General features: G+C 37.9%; 1 protein-coding gene across 1 annotated transcript; it reads right to left on the minus strand.

The window, feature by feature from the left end:
• Positions 1 to 14275: 14275 nt before the first annotated feature.
• On the minus strand, positions 14276 to 15709 carry LOC103412204 (UPF0481 protein At3g47200-like). Its single transcript, XM_008350806.3, has one exon. It carries the CDS (start codon positions 15707 to 15709, stop codon positions 14276 to 14278), a length of 1434 nt encoding a protein of 477 aa, XP_008349028.3.
• Positions 15710 to 16120: the final 411 nt, after the last annotated feature.

Below are 16120 nucleotides of genomic sequence, written 5' to 3' on the forward strand. Positions count from 1 at the left end.
ACATATCTAAACCCCTTCCCATCCATTCCTCCAAATAACCAACCCTTCAACATCATTCCAACCTTGTTGTTGCGGCAAGGAGAAGGAGAAAAGTCCTTGGACGCGCTTGCTATCCAACATGGATCGTTGGAACGTTTAGGTGCTTTCTTCCCTTTGTTTTTCAATGTTTAAATTTGTTTATCTTTGTTTTGTAATAATGAGGAACTAAACCCCCCTTGGCTAGGGGGGATTCGAAACCATGTTAATGCTTGCAATATGATTTGATTACTTTTAATTGCGTTTCATAAGTTATGAATTCGATTTACTTATCTATTTGATTGATAACATGTTTATGTATGTTGATTAGGGATGCATACTTAGTTTGCATGCATAAATATGATGCTAGAGTATAAGGGAATTTCACCTAATCGTTATGAACTTATATTCATAAGTAGTAAAAGTCGCTAGTCACGATTGTGTTAAGTAAATCCTTGGCAATAGTAACATGCGTATTCCATAGTTATGAATGCCTCGTCAATGCTTATGATTTCCATTGAACTTAATGATCTTTGATATGTGTCTCTATCATGCGTATTCCATAGTTAGGGTCCTTGATAAGAATAATTTGGTTGTAATGCGTATTTCATTCAATTCAATGAACCTAGGGAAATCTGAGAATTAATTTATGCAATTCATGGTTAATTTGGGGCGTTGAGAATTAATAAGTTATTGAAATGCAATTGGAAATCATTTTGTATGCAAGCAAGACATGTGTGGAGAAGAACCCCTTAGCTAGCCTTCCATTATCCATTCAACCCAAAATTGTTTAAAATCTATTTAAGTTTTTAGTTTATTCGTTTTTACTTTCAACTTCACCAAACTCAAATCCCCCTTTTACTTTCTTGTTTTAAAATCTTTTGTTTACATCTTTAACTTTGTTTCTTTTTGTTTTTGAGTCAGTTTAGAGGTTTTAGCAAGCCCTCCTAATCCCCGGTTTAAAACGATCCCTACTTACATACTTTGCTACAATTGTCAAAAGAGTGTTTAATTTGTGTGCTTATATTATTCGCATCATATATGCTTTACATTTTCCCAGAAACTGTTTTGAAACGAGCGTATTCTTTTAAATGCCATGTCATGCTTGCATTTCATTTTATTATATGCATTGGTATGTATATGCATACTATTATATGACGCTGCGGAGGCCAGGTAAGTTTCATGTGAGTACTGTATGATGTTAGTGGTTGTATTTGTTATGGTTATACATAGAGGCATGTAGAGCTCATTATCCTGCACCTCGATGTTAGTGCTCATGCCCGTGGCCAAGGCATAGTCCTTCACTTGATGTTCACCTTCCACACCGCACGCCCACCTTAGGTCCAAGTTTGGTGAACATCCCTGTCGTACAGACCACAATAGATGGTTCCGACTTGTAGGTGACCCGCGATTATTCGCACAGCCTTCACGTGATCGTAACACTTGAGCGTACTTATTTACACCCAGCCCTATCATACAGACCACATTAGGTGGTTCCGACTCGTGTGCAGGAATTGGTTAATGAGCTATTGGTTCAGCCGTACATGTCACGTTAGGTGACTCCGGTTGGCATATCATTTTACATTGATTTATTTCACATGGCTTACTTATTTCATTGCTGAAATACTTGACATGGCATATACTCAATTTTCACTACTCTCAAGCATGATTTCTATATACGTATGTATTATTATTTTCTGGAAAATTATACGAATTTTACGGCGAGGGGTTATAACTTTTTCAAAAGGTTTTTATTAAAAACTTTATTTTCAGGCCCACTCACCCTTGTTTTTGCGCCCCTCCAGGTTTTAGCTGCTGAAAGTTCGTATCGACCAGGATTCTTGGCAAATCTCAATATAGGTGGCTACCTACGAGGGTATATCCTTACCCATAATACTATACTTTACTTATACTCTGAAGTTGCATGTGAAACTAGTTCATTCCCGCTCACAATGCACTCTTGTCTTTAAGTACTTTTAGGTTTAAATTTATTCACATTTTCCACATCATTATACTTTATGGCTTCGTCACCTTCCAGGTGACGGCCAGCACAACTCGATTCGGAGTTCTAGTGGACATTCCGTGTGAAATCCCGTTCCTGAATTTCATTATTATAATCTACGTATTGGTATTATAGAAGAAAAATGAAAAGAGAAGAAAAAGTCACGAGAGTGGCTGAAAGAAAGAAGGAAAAAGAAAGCCACGGGAGTGGCGAGAGAAAATGAGAAGAAAAAAAAAAAACGGACCCCCTTTCCTCCCCAATCATCGCCTGAAATCACCACCACACTCCTTCTCCTTTGATATTCATTCAAGATTGGACGAAATTTTGGGTTGAATTTGGTGAAACTCGCACCGATGGGTGTGAGGGTTCCTTGTCTTCAATCCGCCATTTTGGAAACGATTTCCTTCGATCTCCACCTCCATTGGACTCCCCTTGAGCCCTGGAACAAAGCCCAATCAGTTGTAGGGACGACGATACACCGAGGAGGTCGAATTAAAGCACATCCAATTTCTAGGGTTCCGGTGGGTTCGTCGTGAATTGAGGTGTTTCTCGGCTAAATTGGCCTTAGTCACAGGTATGAAACTTCATCTACTCTTCATAATCTTCAAGTTGGTATGCTTGGTTCGTGCTCTCGTATTCATTTTAATGTTATGTGTTTAGAACCTTAGAAATCATGTTTTCTTCGGTGAATTTAGACGGTTTTCGGTTAGAATTTATCGTCGGCCTAGTTGTGAAAAGTGTGTCCCTTGTTGAGCTATAGCTACCACGTAAATTTGAGCTCATTTAGTTAATATTAAAAATTCGGGTTTTCAAAACCCTCCACCTTGGCTACCACCGCGTGTGGCGGTGCGTGGGACAGTCCACGAGTGTTGTCTAAGTACTAAATACCTTCTAGTGACCCTATGAACCTATGTCTAGCTCGGTTTCCCGAAATTCAATTGTTTGATGTGGTGATCAAATTGGACCACCACTTGTTTGTATGATTGACGACAATGCGATCGTTGGATTGTCGTACAATTTTGTGAGCACCTTAGTTATCAGTTGTTGGACCTTTGAGAACTTACGGATCGAAAATCTGATGTGATGATCTTCTGGTTTGAATAACCTTAGATTGTTGATCTTAATGGACCTACCTTATCGACGGTTGACGTTCTAGTCAACGTGCTATACTCTAAGTGTCGTTTATCTCTAGTTTGTTGTTGAGGCTTGATGGAACTTAGTTGGCTCATCATAATGACATGTCGTTCTCGGTTGACGTGTGTCTCGATATATGTATTAATAGCATCATATTGAGTTATACTTGTTAATTAAGTGTGCTTTCTATTGAAGTGTTATTTTATTTTTAGCATCGATCTATGTTTATTAATTGTGATTCAATTGTAGCTTGGAAGCGTTTATGAAATGTGGTTAGATATGTATGATTAGTATGATGTGCATGACTGTTTTTAGGACGATGTGAACCCAGAATCTTATGAGAAGTATTATGTATAACTTTCATGCTTGTATGATAAGATAGTTAGTGGTCATGAGAAGTTGATAGTGTAAGTGATTCCGTTGAGTGATGGTCCGAAATCGTATCCTTGTTTGAATTCCGTTGAGTGATGGTCCGGAATCCTTTCTACTCCGCGATTCCGTTGAGTGATGGTCCGAAATCGTTTCCTGGTTTAGATTTCGTTAAGTGGTCCAAAGTTGCACTACTTGACTTGTTGGTTTCTTAGATTTGATATCAGCTTCAGAGATGTAGGCTTGGCTCAACTATGTCACTTTAGCCTTAGTTTTAGAATATTTATGAGCAATGGTTTTGAGAATCTTGTGAATTGAATTAGAAAAGCTATTGGACGTTTGGGTGACTCCTTCAGGATTTTCTATGATTCGATTATGATTTCATAAAGTATGAATTTAGAAGATATGGTTATAGTTGTTATTATTTTGGGCAAATTAGTTAATTAATGTGGCTAGAGAATTGTATGGTGCTTCGTCGGTTCCTTGATATGATATATGTTGTGAATTGCGGTATCATGTTGCGACATAATGACTTATATAGAAGATGGAAGGGAAATCATGATTTTCAGGTGGGTTTGTTATGTAACCCTGAGTCTAGTAATTTCATGCTTGTCAAGTTCTATTGATTGATTGAGAAATATTATGCCTTTTGGCTTAAACAGACTGTGACATATGTCAATTATAGTGCATGACGAACTACGAATGGCTGGATCCTTGTTTAGGGTACGTAGTCAGTCTAACGAGGAGGTTAGATGCAACCATAAAGCATACGAAAAATTATTATGTGATTCGATTATCGAATTGTGCTTTGCCCATATCCCGGAGGCAGGGTATGATAGATGCGGGTATTATGTGACGTCACGTGTTGATCCTAGAAGTATGTCGGGATCGGGACGTGACATTCCGGATCGGGACGTGACATTCCGGGTCGGGATGTGTCAAAATAGGATTGAGAATAATATAAATGTACCAATACACAATGTGTACAAAATAAAACGTACCAATATTAACAATATGTATCAAATCAAACGTACCAAAAATGCAAATAAACGTACCAATTAATGATTTTTGTAAATTCAAGCGTACCCGCAGATAATATATGCATAATATATTGTACCTAATAATAATTTGTCAACAACTATACTTAAAAAAACCGCAATATATATATATATATATATATATATAATTTCACAAAAAAATTGAAAAAAAATACATGGAGCTTTTATGTTGATCACCAACTATTGGAAAAAGAAAAAAACCATTTGGAAAAAAAAAAATATTAAATGTTTGCATAACAAAAAAAAAACTATGATCGAAAAAACATATTTGGAAGAAGAGAAAATGTAGTTTAATTACTAATATCTCTACTAAATAAGCAAAAGGGCATCGTGCAGATAAAATGATAAATTAAAAAATTATTTTAATTTTAAAAAATAGGAGTGACTATTGGTCAAATCACTTTAATCAAATTTTAAAAAGACACATATGCTTAATCTAAATGATATTAAAAAACTATAGGGGATTCTAATTTTCCCAATAGTTTATTAGAATTAAAAGCAGAATGTATTTCCAGACAGAAATGTCAACATCATTATGGATTCCGCTACAATAATGAAATAATGGCATAAGAGTAAATAAAGAAAAAAATTTGATCCATAATGGACTTTTCATACACAAAATGTCATTTTGATTAAAAATAAATAGTGTCAGACCCTTTTCGTTAAAACTCCCTATAAAAAAAAGGGTAAATCTCTGTTTACTACCCTTATGTTTCATGGTGTTCAACATTTAGTACATCAAGTTTTTTTTCGTCTCAGAGTCATACCTAAAGTGTAAACTTTGGGACAATCTCATACATTTGTTAGTCAAACTGTTAAGTCTGTCGTTAAATGATGATATGGCGCCTATGTGGACAATGACTGGGCACTAAGGGGATTTTTTTTTTTCTTCTGAGAAGGGGTTTTAAAAAAAAAAAAAAAAAAACCTGTCTTCTACCTTTCTTCGGATAGGTTGTCCGGTCTTGGGTCAAAAACTGGACAAGAGCAGGGATTTTTTTGAGGCCGTTGAGGGTCATGAGGGATATGTGGGGAACATCGGATTCGGTGAGTAGATTGTGGAGGAGTTTCAGTGATTTGCTGGAGAAAAGGGACGACGACGGTGCTAATTGAGGCGTGGGGGGGAGAGATACTTGGAGCTGAGCGAGGAGAGAATGGAGGGAGGGGGTCATCGAGTAAGCAGCAAGGGCGGAGTAGAAAGGGAGAATAGAAAAGAGAGATTGGTCACTGGGTGGGGAAGAAGAAACAGAGAGATGAACCCATATTGGTTTTTTAGGTTTAGGTTTGGTTTTTTAATTTTTAAAATTTAAAATTATAAATTTATATATATATATATTTTTTTTTTTAATATTCCACGTGGACCTTTAATGACACGTGGCGTCCAGTCATTGTCCATATAGGCACCACGTCATCAGTTAACAGCAGATTTAACAGTTTAACTAACGCATGTATGAGACTGTTCCAAAATTTACACTTTAGGTATGACTCTATGATTAAAAAAATTGATGTACTAAATGTTAAAAATCACGAAATATGAGAGTAATAAACAGAGATTTACCCAAAAAAAAAAAGGAACCTTAACGAAAAGTTCCCGGTACTGGTCACTTTAATGAAAAACCACATTTTTACACTAAAAAGTCAATTATGGTACTATTTATTTTACCTTTTATTTTATTATTATCGTTAAAAATCAAAGTTTTCAAACATTTTTCATTAATTTTCTAAAAAAAATAAAAAAGCAACGCGCACGCGGTGCTATGCAAGCTTCAGGCCGCCCAAAGTTGAACAACAGCTAATTAACACAAGTACCGACCAAGGAATCATAAAACAACCAACAAAGTTATTTGGAACAACAGCTAATTAACACAAGTACCGACCAAGGAATCATAAAACAACCAACAAAGTTATTTGGAACAACAACTAATTAACACAAGTACCGACCAAGGAATCATAAAACAACCAACAAAGTTATTTGGAAACTAGAAATTAAGAGAACTATCTAGCTAACTAGCAAGTGCTGAAGTAGTAGTACTAATTGTCCCTTGTCCTCCGCCTCCTCCCGCTCCTTGTGCAGACAACGTTGCTCCGCTTCTTCCTACTCCTCCAGCTACCCTTGGATTTGGATTAACGAATTTCATTGTTTCATTATGGAACAAGGACCTTCCATCGAAGAAGTCGGCGCTACAAGTTTTTGTTTTTCGACTTGGAAGGCCTAGATCGTCCCGTAGTGTTGTTCGGATATGCCCCCGGAAATATCATTGGGAATCAGGTTCTAGTTTCTCAACTACCCTTGGATTTGGATTAAGGAATTTGATAACTTCATTATCGAACAGCGACCTTTCATCGGAATCGAGCGATGCGCATGGAACCTCGTCCTCCGGAGAGGGAGGGCTTAGATTGTCCCATAGTGTTGTTTTGATATGATTGACGAGATATTGTCGGGAATTAGGCTCTAGTTTCTCAAACAGCTCTTTGAATCTTCTGACCTGGAAATCCGCCTCACTCTTGCCTGGCGGTTTCCCTTCAGCTTCATCACCTAATAATTTACGGGAGAGTACTGCAATGTCCTCTCCTTGTTCGTCTGCTGACAGCGTTTCGAACCAAATTCTCGATACACCTACCCAAAGTTCAGCATGAGGGAACTCTGTTATTTCTTTGCCGGAGTTCAGGAGGTACTTCTCAGCTTCCTTTTTACCGAAACTGTCCCAAAGGAAATATGTATCGGTATTATACAACTTTGTAAATCTTCTGAGTTTGAAATCCTCCTCGCTTTCCTCGGGAAGTCGATTCAGGATATCTTCATCCATTTCACACCTCTGCTCCTTGATCCGATCTAGGATTTTGTGAACCTGCTCTTGTTGATCATTGGAGCCCAGTTGCTTGAACAAAAAAATGGCCTCTTCATCGGAGAATTTTTGTGGTATATCACAGAAGACAGAATAACCTTCAAAGGCTTGTTTACTAAATAGCTCCGTGAATGTTTTAACTCTGAAATCTTCGTCGCTTTCGACATTAAGTTCTGCTGGCCTTTCAAGCGGTACATCTCGACCTCGATACCTCGACACCACTCCATCAATCTGCTTTATTTGATCGCTGGCGGAGATTCGCCTGAACGCAAATTCTGCAAGACGTGAGACTAGATCAGCAGCCTGGACATATCTTGGTCGGAGCCGGCGACATTGTCGATCTGAATTTGTCACTCACACAAAATGAAAATTTACGGTAGAGGGCGGATAGTCGCCTGAACGTAAATTCTGCAAGACGCGAGACTAGATCAGCAGCCTGGACACATCTTGGTCGGAGCCGGTAATCGCCCCCGGACATTGTCGATCTTAATTTGTCACTCACACAAAATGAAAATTTACGGTAGAGTGACTAGAGTGATAGACTTGACTATTGAGCATGCGAGGGTGACGGGTGGCCTTCTTAAAAGAATAATACTACTGCTTTTTTTTTTTTTTTTTTTTATTAAGATAATGACACAAAACTACTTCATTCAATGATGAGTTAAATTACAATTTCATACTTTATATTTTAAAAATTATAATATTATACATCATTTTATGAATTTGTTGTAATGTCAAATATTTATCAATTTTTTTGTATATTTAGATGCTGACTTAAACTTGAGAGGAAACCCACTTCCTAGCCCAATTTAATTAAAAAAACTAATTAAATATTAAAAAATAAAAAAATCTTTTAAATCTTTTTATAATAAATGTAGGGCCCACTTCTACAAACCCATCACCCTTCTTTCTAAGTGTGATCGCCAAGAACGGCGAGATCGCGAGCTGCATCCCCATCGTTTAGAGGTGGATCGCATAAATTTTTTATAAAAATATTTAAATTATTTTATTTTTAATTTTGTAATCAATTGAGCTAAAATGTGGGTTCTGTCTTGAGTCATGTTAGCTTTTAATAGAAAAATTGACAAAAAAAAAAATTATAGAAGTCTGATATTACAATAAATTCGTAAAATGAAGTATGATATTGTAATTTTAAAAACATAAAATATGAGATTGTAATTCAATCCATAATTAAAATAATTTTGTATAATTTCCCTTTTTTTTTTCCAAATATCCCAGGACAAGGCCTCGAAGGTTCCCAGAATTAGATGTATATATCTTCTATGGGGGTAGTTTGGAGTACTTATTCTTTGTCAGTCGTTAATCTATTATTATGCCGTGTCATGAAACAAATTCTTGCATCTTACTCCAGATATTTATTGTTTTGCTGCTTTTTAAATAATTTTTTGTGGGCTTGCGTGTCTAACCTTGTTTTACGTAGAATACGTAAATTGTTGAGAAGAATAATAATTGAAAAATCAAATTTATAAATTAAAACAAATTTAGTTTAAAATGTTAGTCTTTTATGTTAAGAGAACTCGCCCCAAAATGAGTCTCTAATGTCAATTTCAATGGTTTCATTTTGACGTTCATGGATGCAAAATTACCAAGACTGCAAGACTCCATAAAATATAATTTTTTGATTAAAAATTAAAGATAAAATACACTCTAGATTCATATTTGAAAGCTACATACTACGCACAAGCCAAACATATGAAAATTAGTTAAAGGCAAATTTGTTAGAATCTCAGGTTATGCAGTGATGTATTTCAACAATTTGCATAGAAAGAAGAAGTTTTAGAGAGAGAGTGAAGAGGTAGAGAGAGTGCTCAAAATCTCAAAGAGAGCCAAGATTGCTCTTCTGAATATATTCCATTCTTTTCTCAACATTTACATGACTACTAGGGAGAGAGGAGCTACAAGAGCCTATGAGCTCATCATACCATTCATTACAAGACCCTATGAGATCTTGACACATGCTCACATCTGAGCCTAGCACAATATTATCTAATCTCAGCCCTTGATCACTAACAGATTTATTTACACTTGCTAAAATAAGGAAAACATAGTTTAGACCTTAATCAGCTAACACTCCCTTCTAAGGTCTTAACTGAGATTACCCCAAGCTTGTCCCTCAAAGCACAGAATTTGTCTTTAGCAAGCGCTTTGGTGAAGATGTCTGCTAGTTGCTCCTCACTTTTGCAGTATTGCAGATCAATTGTTCCTTCCTGAACTGCATCTCTGATGAAATGAAACTTCCTCTTGATATGTTTAGACCTTTGATGGAATGTCGGATTCTTTGACATTGCAATTGCTGATGTGTTATCACACATCAAAGGAGTTGGTTCGATCAGTTATTCACCAAAATCATGCAGCACAAATCTCAGCCATGTAGCTTGAGTGGTAGCTTCTGAGGCACTCATATACTCGGCTTCAGCAGTTGAGAGTGCAACACTCTGTTGCTTTACAAAAGCCCAAGAGAATGCACCACTGCCAAAGCTGAAAGCATACCCTAATGTGGACTTCATGTCATCTTCATCTCTACTCCAATCACTGTCACAGAATCCTATGAGTAGAGCTGCATTTCCTTTTTCATACTTAATTCCATAGTCAACAGTTCCTTGCACATATCTGAGGATCTTCTTTGCAATGCCAAGATGTTTGATAGAAGGACAGTGCATGTACCTGGCAAGTACACATGTTGAGTACAAGATATCAGGCCTTGTTGCAGTTAAGTACAGAAGGCTGCCAACAATTTTCCTATACAATTCCTCATATGCAGCTTCACTCCCATCACCTTTCCTTAGCTTATCCGTGGGAGGTAAGGAAATTAAGACAGATTTGCAGCTCTTCAAACCAAACTTGTCCAGTAAACTCAGTGCATACTTCTTCTGGTGAATAAAAATGCTCCATTCTTGTTGGATTACTCCAATTCCAAGAAAATGATGCAACAAGCCTAAGTCTGACATCTCATACTTGTTCATCATATCACATTTGAAATCTTCAATCATTTCTAAACAACTTCCAGTATAAACTATGTCAACCACATATATAGAGACAATCAGAGTTCCCTGTCCATTCATATGTTTCACATATAAAGTGGCCTCACTTGGACTTTTTTCAAATCCACTATGCAGCAAATGAGTATCAATGTTGCTGTACCAAGCTCTGGGAGCTTGTTTTAGACCGTACAAGGCCTTTTTTAACTTATACACTTTGTGTTCTTCTCCCTTGACAATATACCCATCTGGTTGATCTGTATACACTTCATCTTCAAGGATCCCATTCAGAAAAGCAGACTTTACATCTAACTGGAACAGTTTCCACCCTTTCTGTGCTGCCAAAGCAATGAGTATCCTTATAGTGTCCAATCTAGCCACAGGTGCAAACGTCTCATTAAAATCAATCCCGGGCTTTTGAGTGTACCCTTTGGCAACTAATCTTGCCTTGTGTTTTTGTATAGTGCCATCCAGATTTAACTTGGTTTTGAAGATCCATTTTACCCCAACAATTGGTTTGTCACTTGGCTTATCAACCAATCTCCAAGTATCAATCATAGTAATCTCATCATTCATTGCTTTCTTCTAAGCTTCATCTTGAGAAGCTTCATTGTAGTTCTTAGGATCAATGACACTGAGTTTGCACCGAGCAAACACTTCATTCAGGTCTCTCCACTTCTTTGGTGTGTTGTCATAAGTTTCTGTGAGTTGAATTTCACTCTCCATATTCACAGCATTAGGAGCATCATTGTGTACACTGGGAACATACTCATTTCTTGTGTTTGGGCAAGATAAATCAGAAGAACCAATATTAGTTTCTTCACACACACCATTTTCTATCTCAGTTATGCTTATACCCTAATTAGCTTCTGAGAAAGGTACTGAGAAGTGCATAGTTTCCATATTCTCCCAATTAAGAGCAGCATCTTCATTAAAAATAACACTCCTTGAGACAATGATCTTGTTGTGTTTCAAATCATACACCCTGTAGCCCTTTTCTCTTGTCCCATATCCAACAAATACACCTTTTTGTCCAGTTTCATCCAGTTTCTGTCTTAACTGGGTTGGCACATGAGTGTAGCAAACAGAACCAAAGATTCTCAAGTGTTTTACCCCTGGTTTTCTACCACAGAATTCTTCAAAAGGAGTCTTGTTCTCTAGTGCTTTGGTAGGACACCTATTAAGCAAGTAGACAGCAATGTGAACTGCTTCACCCCAGAACTTGAGTGGTAATTTTTTCTCATAGAGCATGGTTCTTGCCATCTCTACTATGGTACGATTCTTCCTCTTAGCAATACCATTTTGCTGGGGAGAATAAGCAACAGTGAGTTGTTTTTCAATACCAACATCTTCACAAAACTTTTCAAATTCTAGAGATAAGTACTCTCCTCCTCTGTCACTTCTGAGTTTCTTCAGTTTGTAACCAGTTTGTAATTCAGTCATGGCCTTGAACATTTTAAAATTTCTGAATACCTCAGATTTGCACTTCAGGAAATAGACCCAACACATTCTGGACTTGTCATCAATGAAGGTAAGAAAGTACATGCTACCTCCAAGAGTCTCACTCATGGGTCCACACACATCTGTGTGTACAAGTTCTAAGGGCAACCTTGCTCTCCATTTTTGTTCTTTGTTAAAAGCCTTTCTGTGAGCCTTTCCAGTAGCACACCCTTCACACACCTAATTGCACTCCTTTAGATAGGGCAGACCATACACCATGCTCATTTCTTGCAGCATTCTCAGGCTGTCATAGTTTAAGTGCCCAAATCTTCTGTGCCATTTCCATGTGTTACCTTCAGTAGTAGCAATATTTGCTACAATATGATCCACTTGTTTAAACATTAGTGGAAATCATCTATTTCCCTTCATTTTCACAGTGGCTACATGATCTTGCAGTTCACGATCTCCAAATATGCAGGCCATGAAATCACCAAACAACAACCAATAGCCTTGTTCAACCATTTGTCCTACACTGAGAAGATTTTCATCCAAACCAAGTACAATCATTACTTCTGGTATGAACCGTGTGCCTCTTTTGGTCTCCACTATCAGTGTGCCTCTTTTGGTCTCCACTATCAGTGTGCCTTTGCCAACTGAGTCAACCAAATCCCCTGTGCCCATTTTCACCTTACATCTTATACTTCTGTCAATGTTGATAAGCAATGATTCAATATTGGTCATGTGGTTACTGCAACCACTGTCCAGATACCAAACACCACTATTTTCTTGCACAGAGGCCTTATGACAGGTGTAGAACATCATTGCATTATCTTGAACATGATTCAAATAATTTGCAGTATGGTTTTTCTTTGGCTGGTGACAATCTCTCACTACATGTCCAAATCTGTTGCAGTTATGACACTTAGGTTTTCCTTTGAACCAACACTCTCCATGGTGAGCCTTATCACAGATCTTGCACTTTTGTTTAACACCCTCATTGATCTCACCCTGTCTCTCAGGCTGTCGAGTATTGTTTTCCCACTTTCTAAACATAGACTTCCAATTCTTCTTTCCCTTGCTGTGATTTCCCAGTGTGAATGGCCTATTCTGTGCTTTAGGTACAAGACCCATAATGGAGAAAGCATGCTCCGTGCTTGTAATTTCATCCACATGTCTACTCAACCTAAGCTCATAACTCTTAAGGGATCCTACCACTTCTTGCACAGTCACAATATTCAAATCAGAAGTTCTTTCAATCACAACACAGATTGGATCACATTTACTAGACAAACTAATCAAAACCTTTTGCAATTCTCTTTGATGAGTGAGGTTCTCACCATAAGATTCATTTGATTAATTAATTCAAATAGTCTAGTAAGATAAACAGATAGAGATTCATTTTCCTTCATTCTCATATACTCAAATTCACGACGCAAACTTTGAAGTTTAACAGATCTTGCCTGTTTATCGCCGTGAAACTCCTCCTGTAGTAGATCCCAGGCACCCTTTGAGGTCTTTTGATTCACAATTCGAGGGAAGATCTCATTCGAGATAGCACTCTGAATAATGCCCAATGCCTTAGCATCTTTCATGAGCTGATCCTCCATGTGCGCGTCCAACTCGTCATCGTCTCATTCATCATCATCCGATGAGGATGAATCTTCCTTGTCTTTCTCCTTCTTTGTTTTTTTCTTTTCTCCTTTCTTCTTCGATTCTAGAATAGCAATCCCTTTGTCAACCAATTTCCAGATCCCATACGATTTGAAAATGGTGACCATCCCCACTTTCCAGAACTCGAACTCCGTTCCATAAAAAACGGGAGCTCGTAAATCACCGCTTCCAGATCCAGCCATTTCAGCTTGAATCGGAATGAAATTGAGAGATTTCACGTTGGATTCTCTCACACAATTTCACAGAATTTGACGCCCAGTCCGAAATCGAACCTAGGCTCTTGATACCATGTTTAAATCTCAGGTTATGCAGTGATGTATTTCAGCAATTTACATAGAAAGAAGAAGTTTTAGAGAGAGAGTGAAGAGGTAGAGAGAGTGCTCAAAATCTCAGAGAGAGCCAAGATTGCTCTTCTGAATATATTCCATTCTTTTCTCAACATTTACATGACTACTAGGGAGAGAGGAGCTACGAGAGCCTATGAGCTCATCATACCATTCATTACAAGACCCTATGAGATCTTGACACATGCTCACATCTAAGCCTAGCACAATATTATCTAATCTCAGCCCTTGATAACTAACAGATTTATTTACACTTGCTAAAATAAGGAAAACATAGTTTAGACCTTAATCGGCTAACAAAATCGACAAAGAAATTAAATGATGCAAAATCAAATGAATTGTAACAAATCAAATCCCACAGACCGCTTGAGAGTTGAGAGGTGATCAGCACACCCTAAACCTACTGCCTTCCGCCATGCCCCCCTGGACCGTCAGATGCATAAATGGCTAAAACAGTTTGGATTGCGGTAAGTAATAAGGCAATTAAAACAGCTGAGGCAGACATAAAAGACCAAGGGGTATCAAAATACGTCAACATAAAACCTGCCCATTGCACGTTCCAAACATTATTGCAGTGCTCATTCACATCCTTGAATAATTGCAGCAAGTAACTCGCATTGATGTCGAAAGCCGCATCTTTGCCAAGATTTTTGAAGAAATGAGTGACCTCCTCGTCGGATCCAAGATAATTCTCGATAATGTTCCTGTCACAGAGGAAGCTTGTATCCGCAGGCGTGCCGTTGAGGCAGTTCATGAATACAGCATAAGTGGTTATGTGCTTGTGGCAATGGTTATAACATTGTTCAAATGCAACGAAATTCAGGAATAGATGGACACGGAGATCGTCCACTGTCATCTGCGGAACTTCTAGCACTCCGTTGCGGAATTTGATATCTAAGAAGCTGGCTGCCTCCCCTTTCTTAAACTTAATTCCCGCTTGATGAAGCTTTTTCACTGATCGAATCTTATCAACTGACTCGAAAGCATTTCCTCGAGGAGGATGAGGAATATCGTGGATATAAGTCTTGCGAATTAAATCGAGTAGATGTACTCCTCCTAGATGATAATATTTTTCCAAGTCTTCATCAGATCTTTGTAGCACTGCAAAATTGAAGAATTTTAAAGAAGCCTTGCTAAGGGATGAGTACTCATCACAGTTCGGTCTTGAAGGTTTCGATTGATTAAATAACATTTCAAGAACGAAGAAAGGAATTTGGTTTTCTAGCCGAAGAAGGTCTAGCATGAGCTTAGGCAGTAACCAATTCAAGTTAAAGATGGCGTCGTCCGGATCAACGCATGGATCTCTTTCTGATAAACGTTCAACTCTGAAGAAGATTTCGATAATGAAGAGACCGTCTACAACCATCATCTGAACGAGCTCGCTTTTGCTCAACTTGCGGGTCTCAGAATAGCACCCTCGTATGTCTTCCTCCTTAAAAGCTACAAGCTGCAAGTAATCAGCAAGTGTGGGGCCAGTTGGTGGTGTTCGAGCAAGTAATTCGCGAAGATATCTCCATTTGTGTTGCTGCATCATCTCTAGATCTGGCTTGCCGTGGTGATATGGACCGATGGAGACTATATGCGGGTGGTAGGTCTGGCCGTTGACTTCGACCAACCATTGGGGTACTTTGAAGATGCAGCAAGATCTCATACCAGCTGATGGGCGAAGTAGCCAATCTGTTTTCTCGACTGACTTGAGACTTTCCTCCATTGACGACGTCAGCTGAGTTATATTAATGGCGTCCGAGGATGCCATTTGAATGACCACATCCCCGTCTCTACCTCCATTGTTTGCTGTTGATAAACTTGAGCTTGATGTTGATGGTGAGGTCATTGTTGCTATATGTATTTTTACTAAAACGAAAGAGAAGTAGTGCTTGTGAAGTTGTCGAATCGAAATTTTTTTTAAAAGTACGATTTTTCAAGTCTCGTAAAGAAGAACTTTACGAAAACGCAGAAAAGAAAGCCTCGAGAAGAACAGATGCAGTACTATTGCAGCTGGGGCAATAAAATATAGAGTAAGATTCTCTCTCATTCCCATTTTTTTTCTTCTATTTGAACAGTCACGATTAAATCATGTTAAAATAGAAAATGTGATAGAGGAAGATGGAAAGGAATAAAAAGAAAAAGAAAGAAAATAATTCTTAAAATATCGCAAACAGTTTGGTTTAATTTGAACGGTTGACAAACCGAAAACCGGCTCACAATAAAACTGGACTCCGGGTCTCAAAGACCCGTATAATTC

Source organism: Malus domestica, chromosome 10 (assembly GCF_042453785.1).
Source record: "Malus domestica chromosome 10, GDT2T_hap1".
NCBI classification, from domain to species: Eukaryota; Viridiplantae; Streptophyta; class Magnoliopsida; order Rosales; family Rosaceae; genus Malus; species Malus domestica.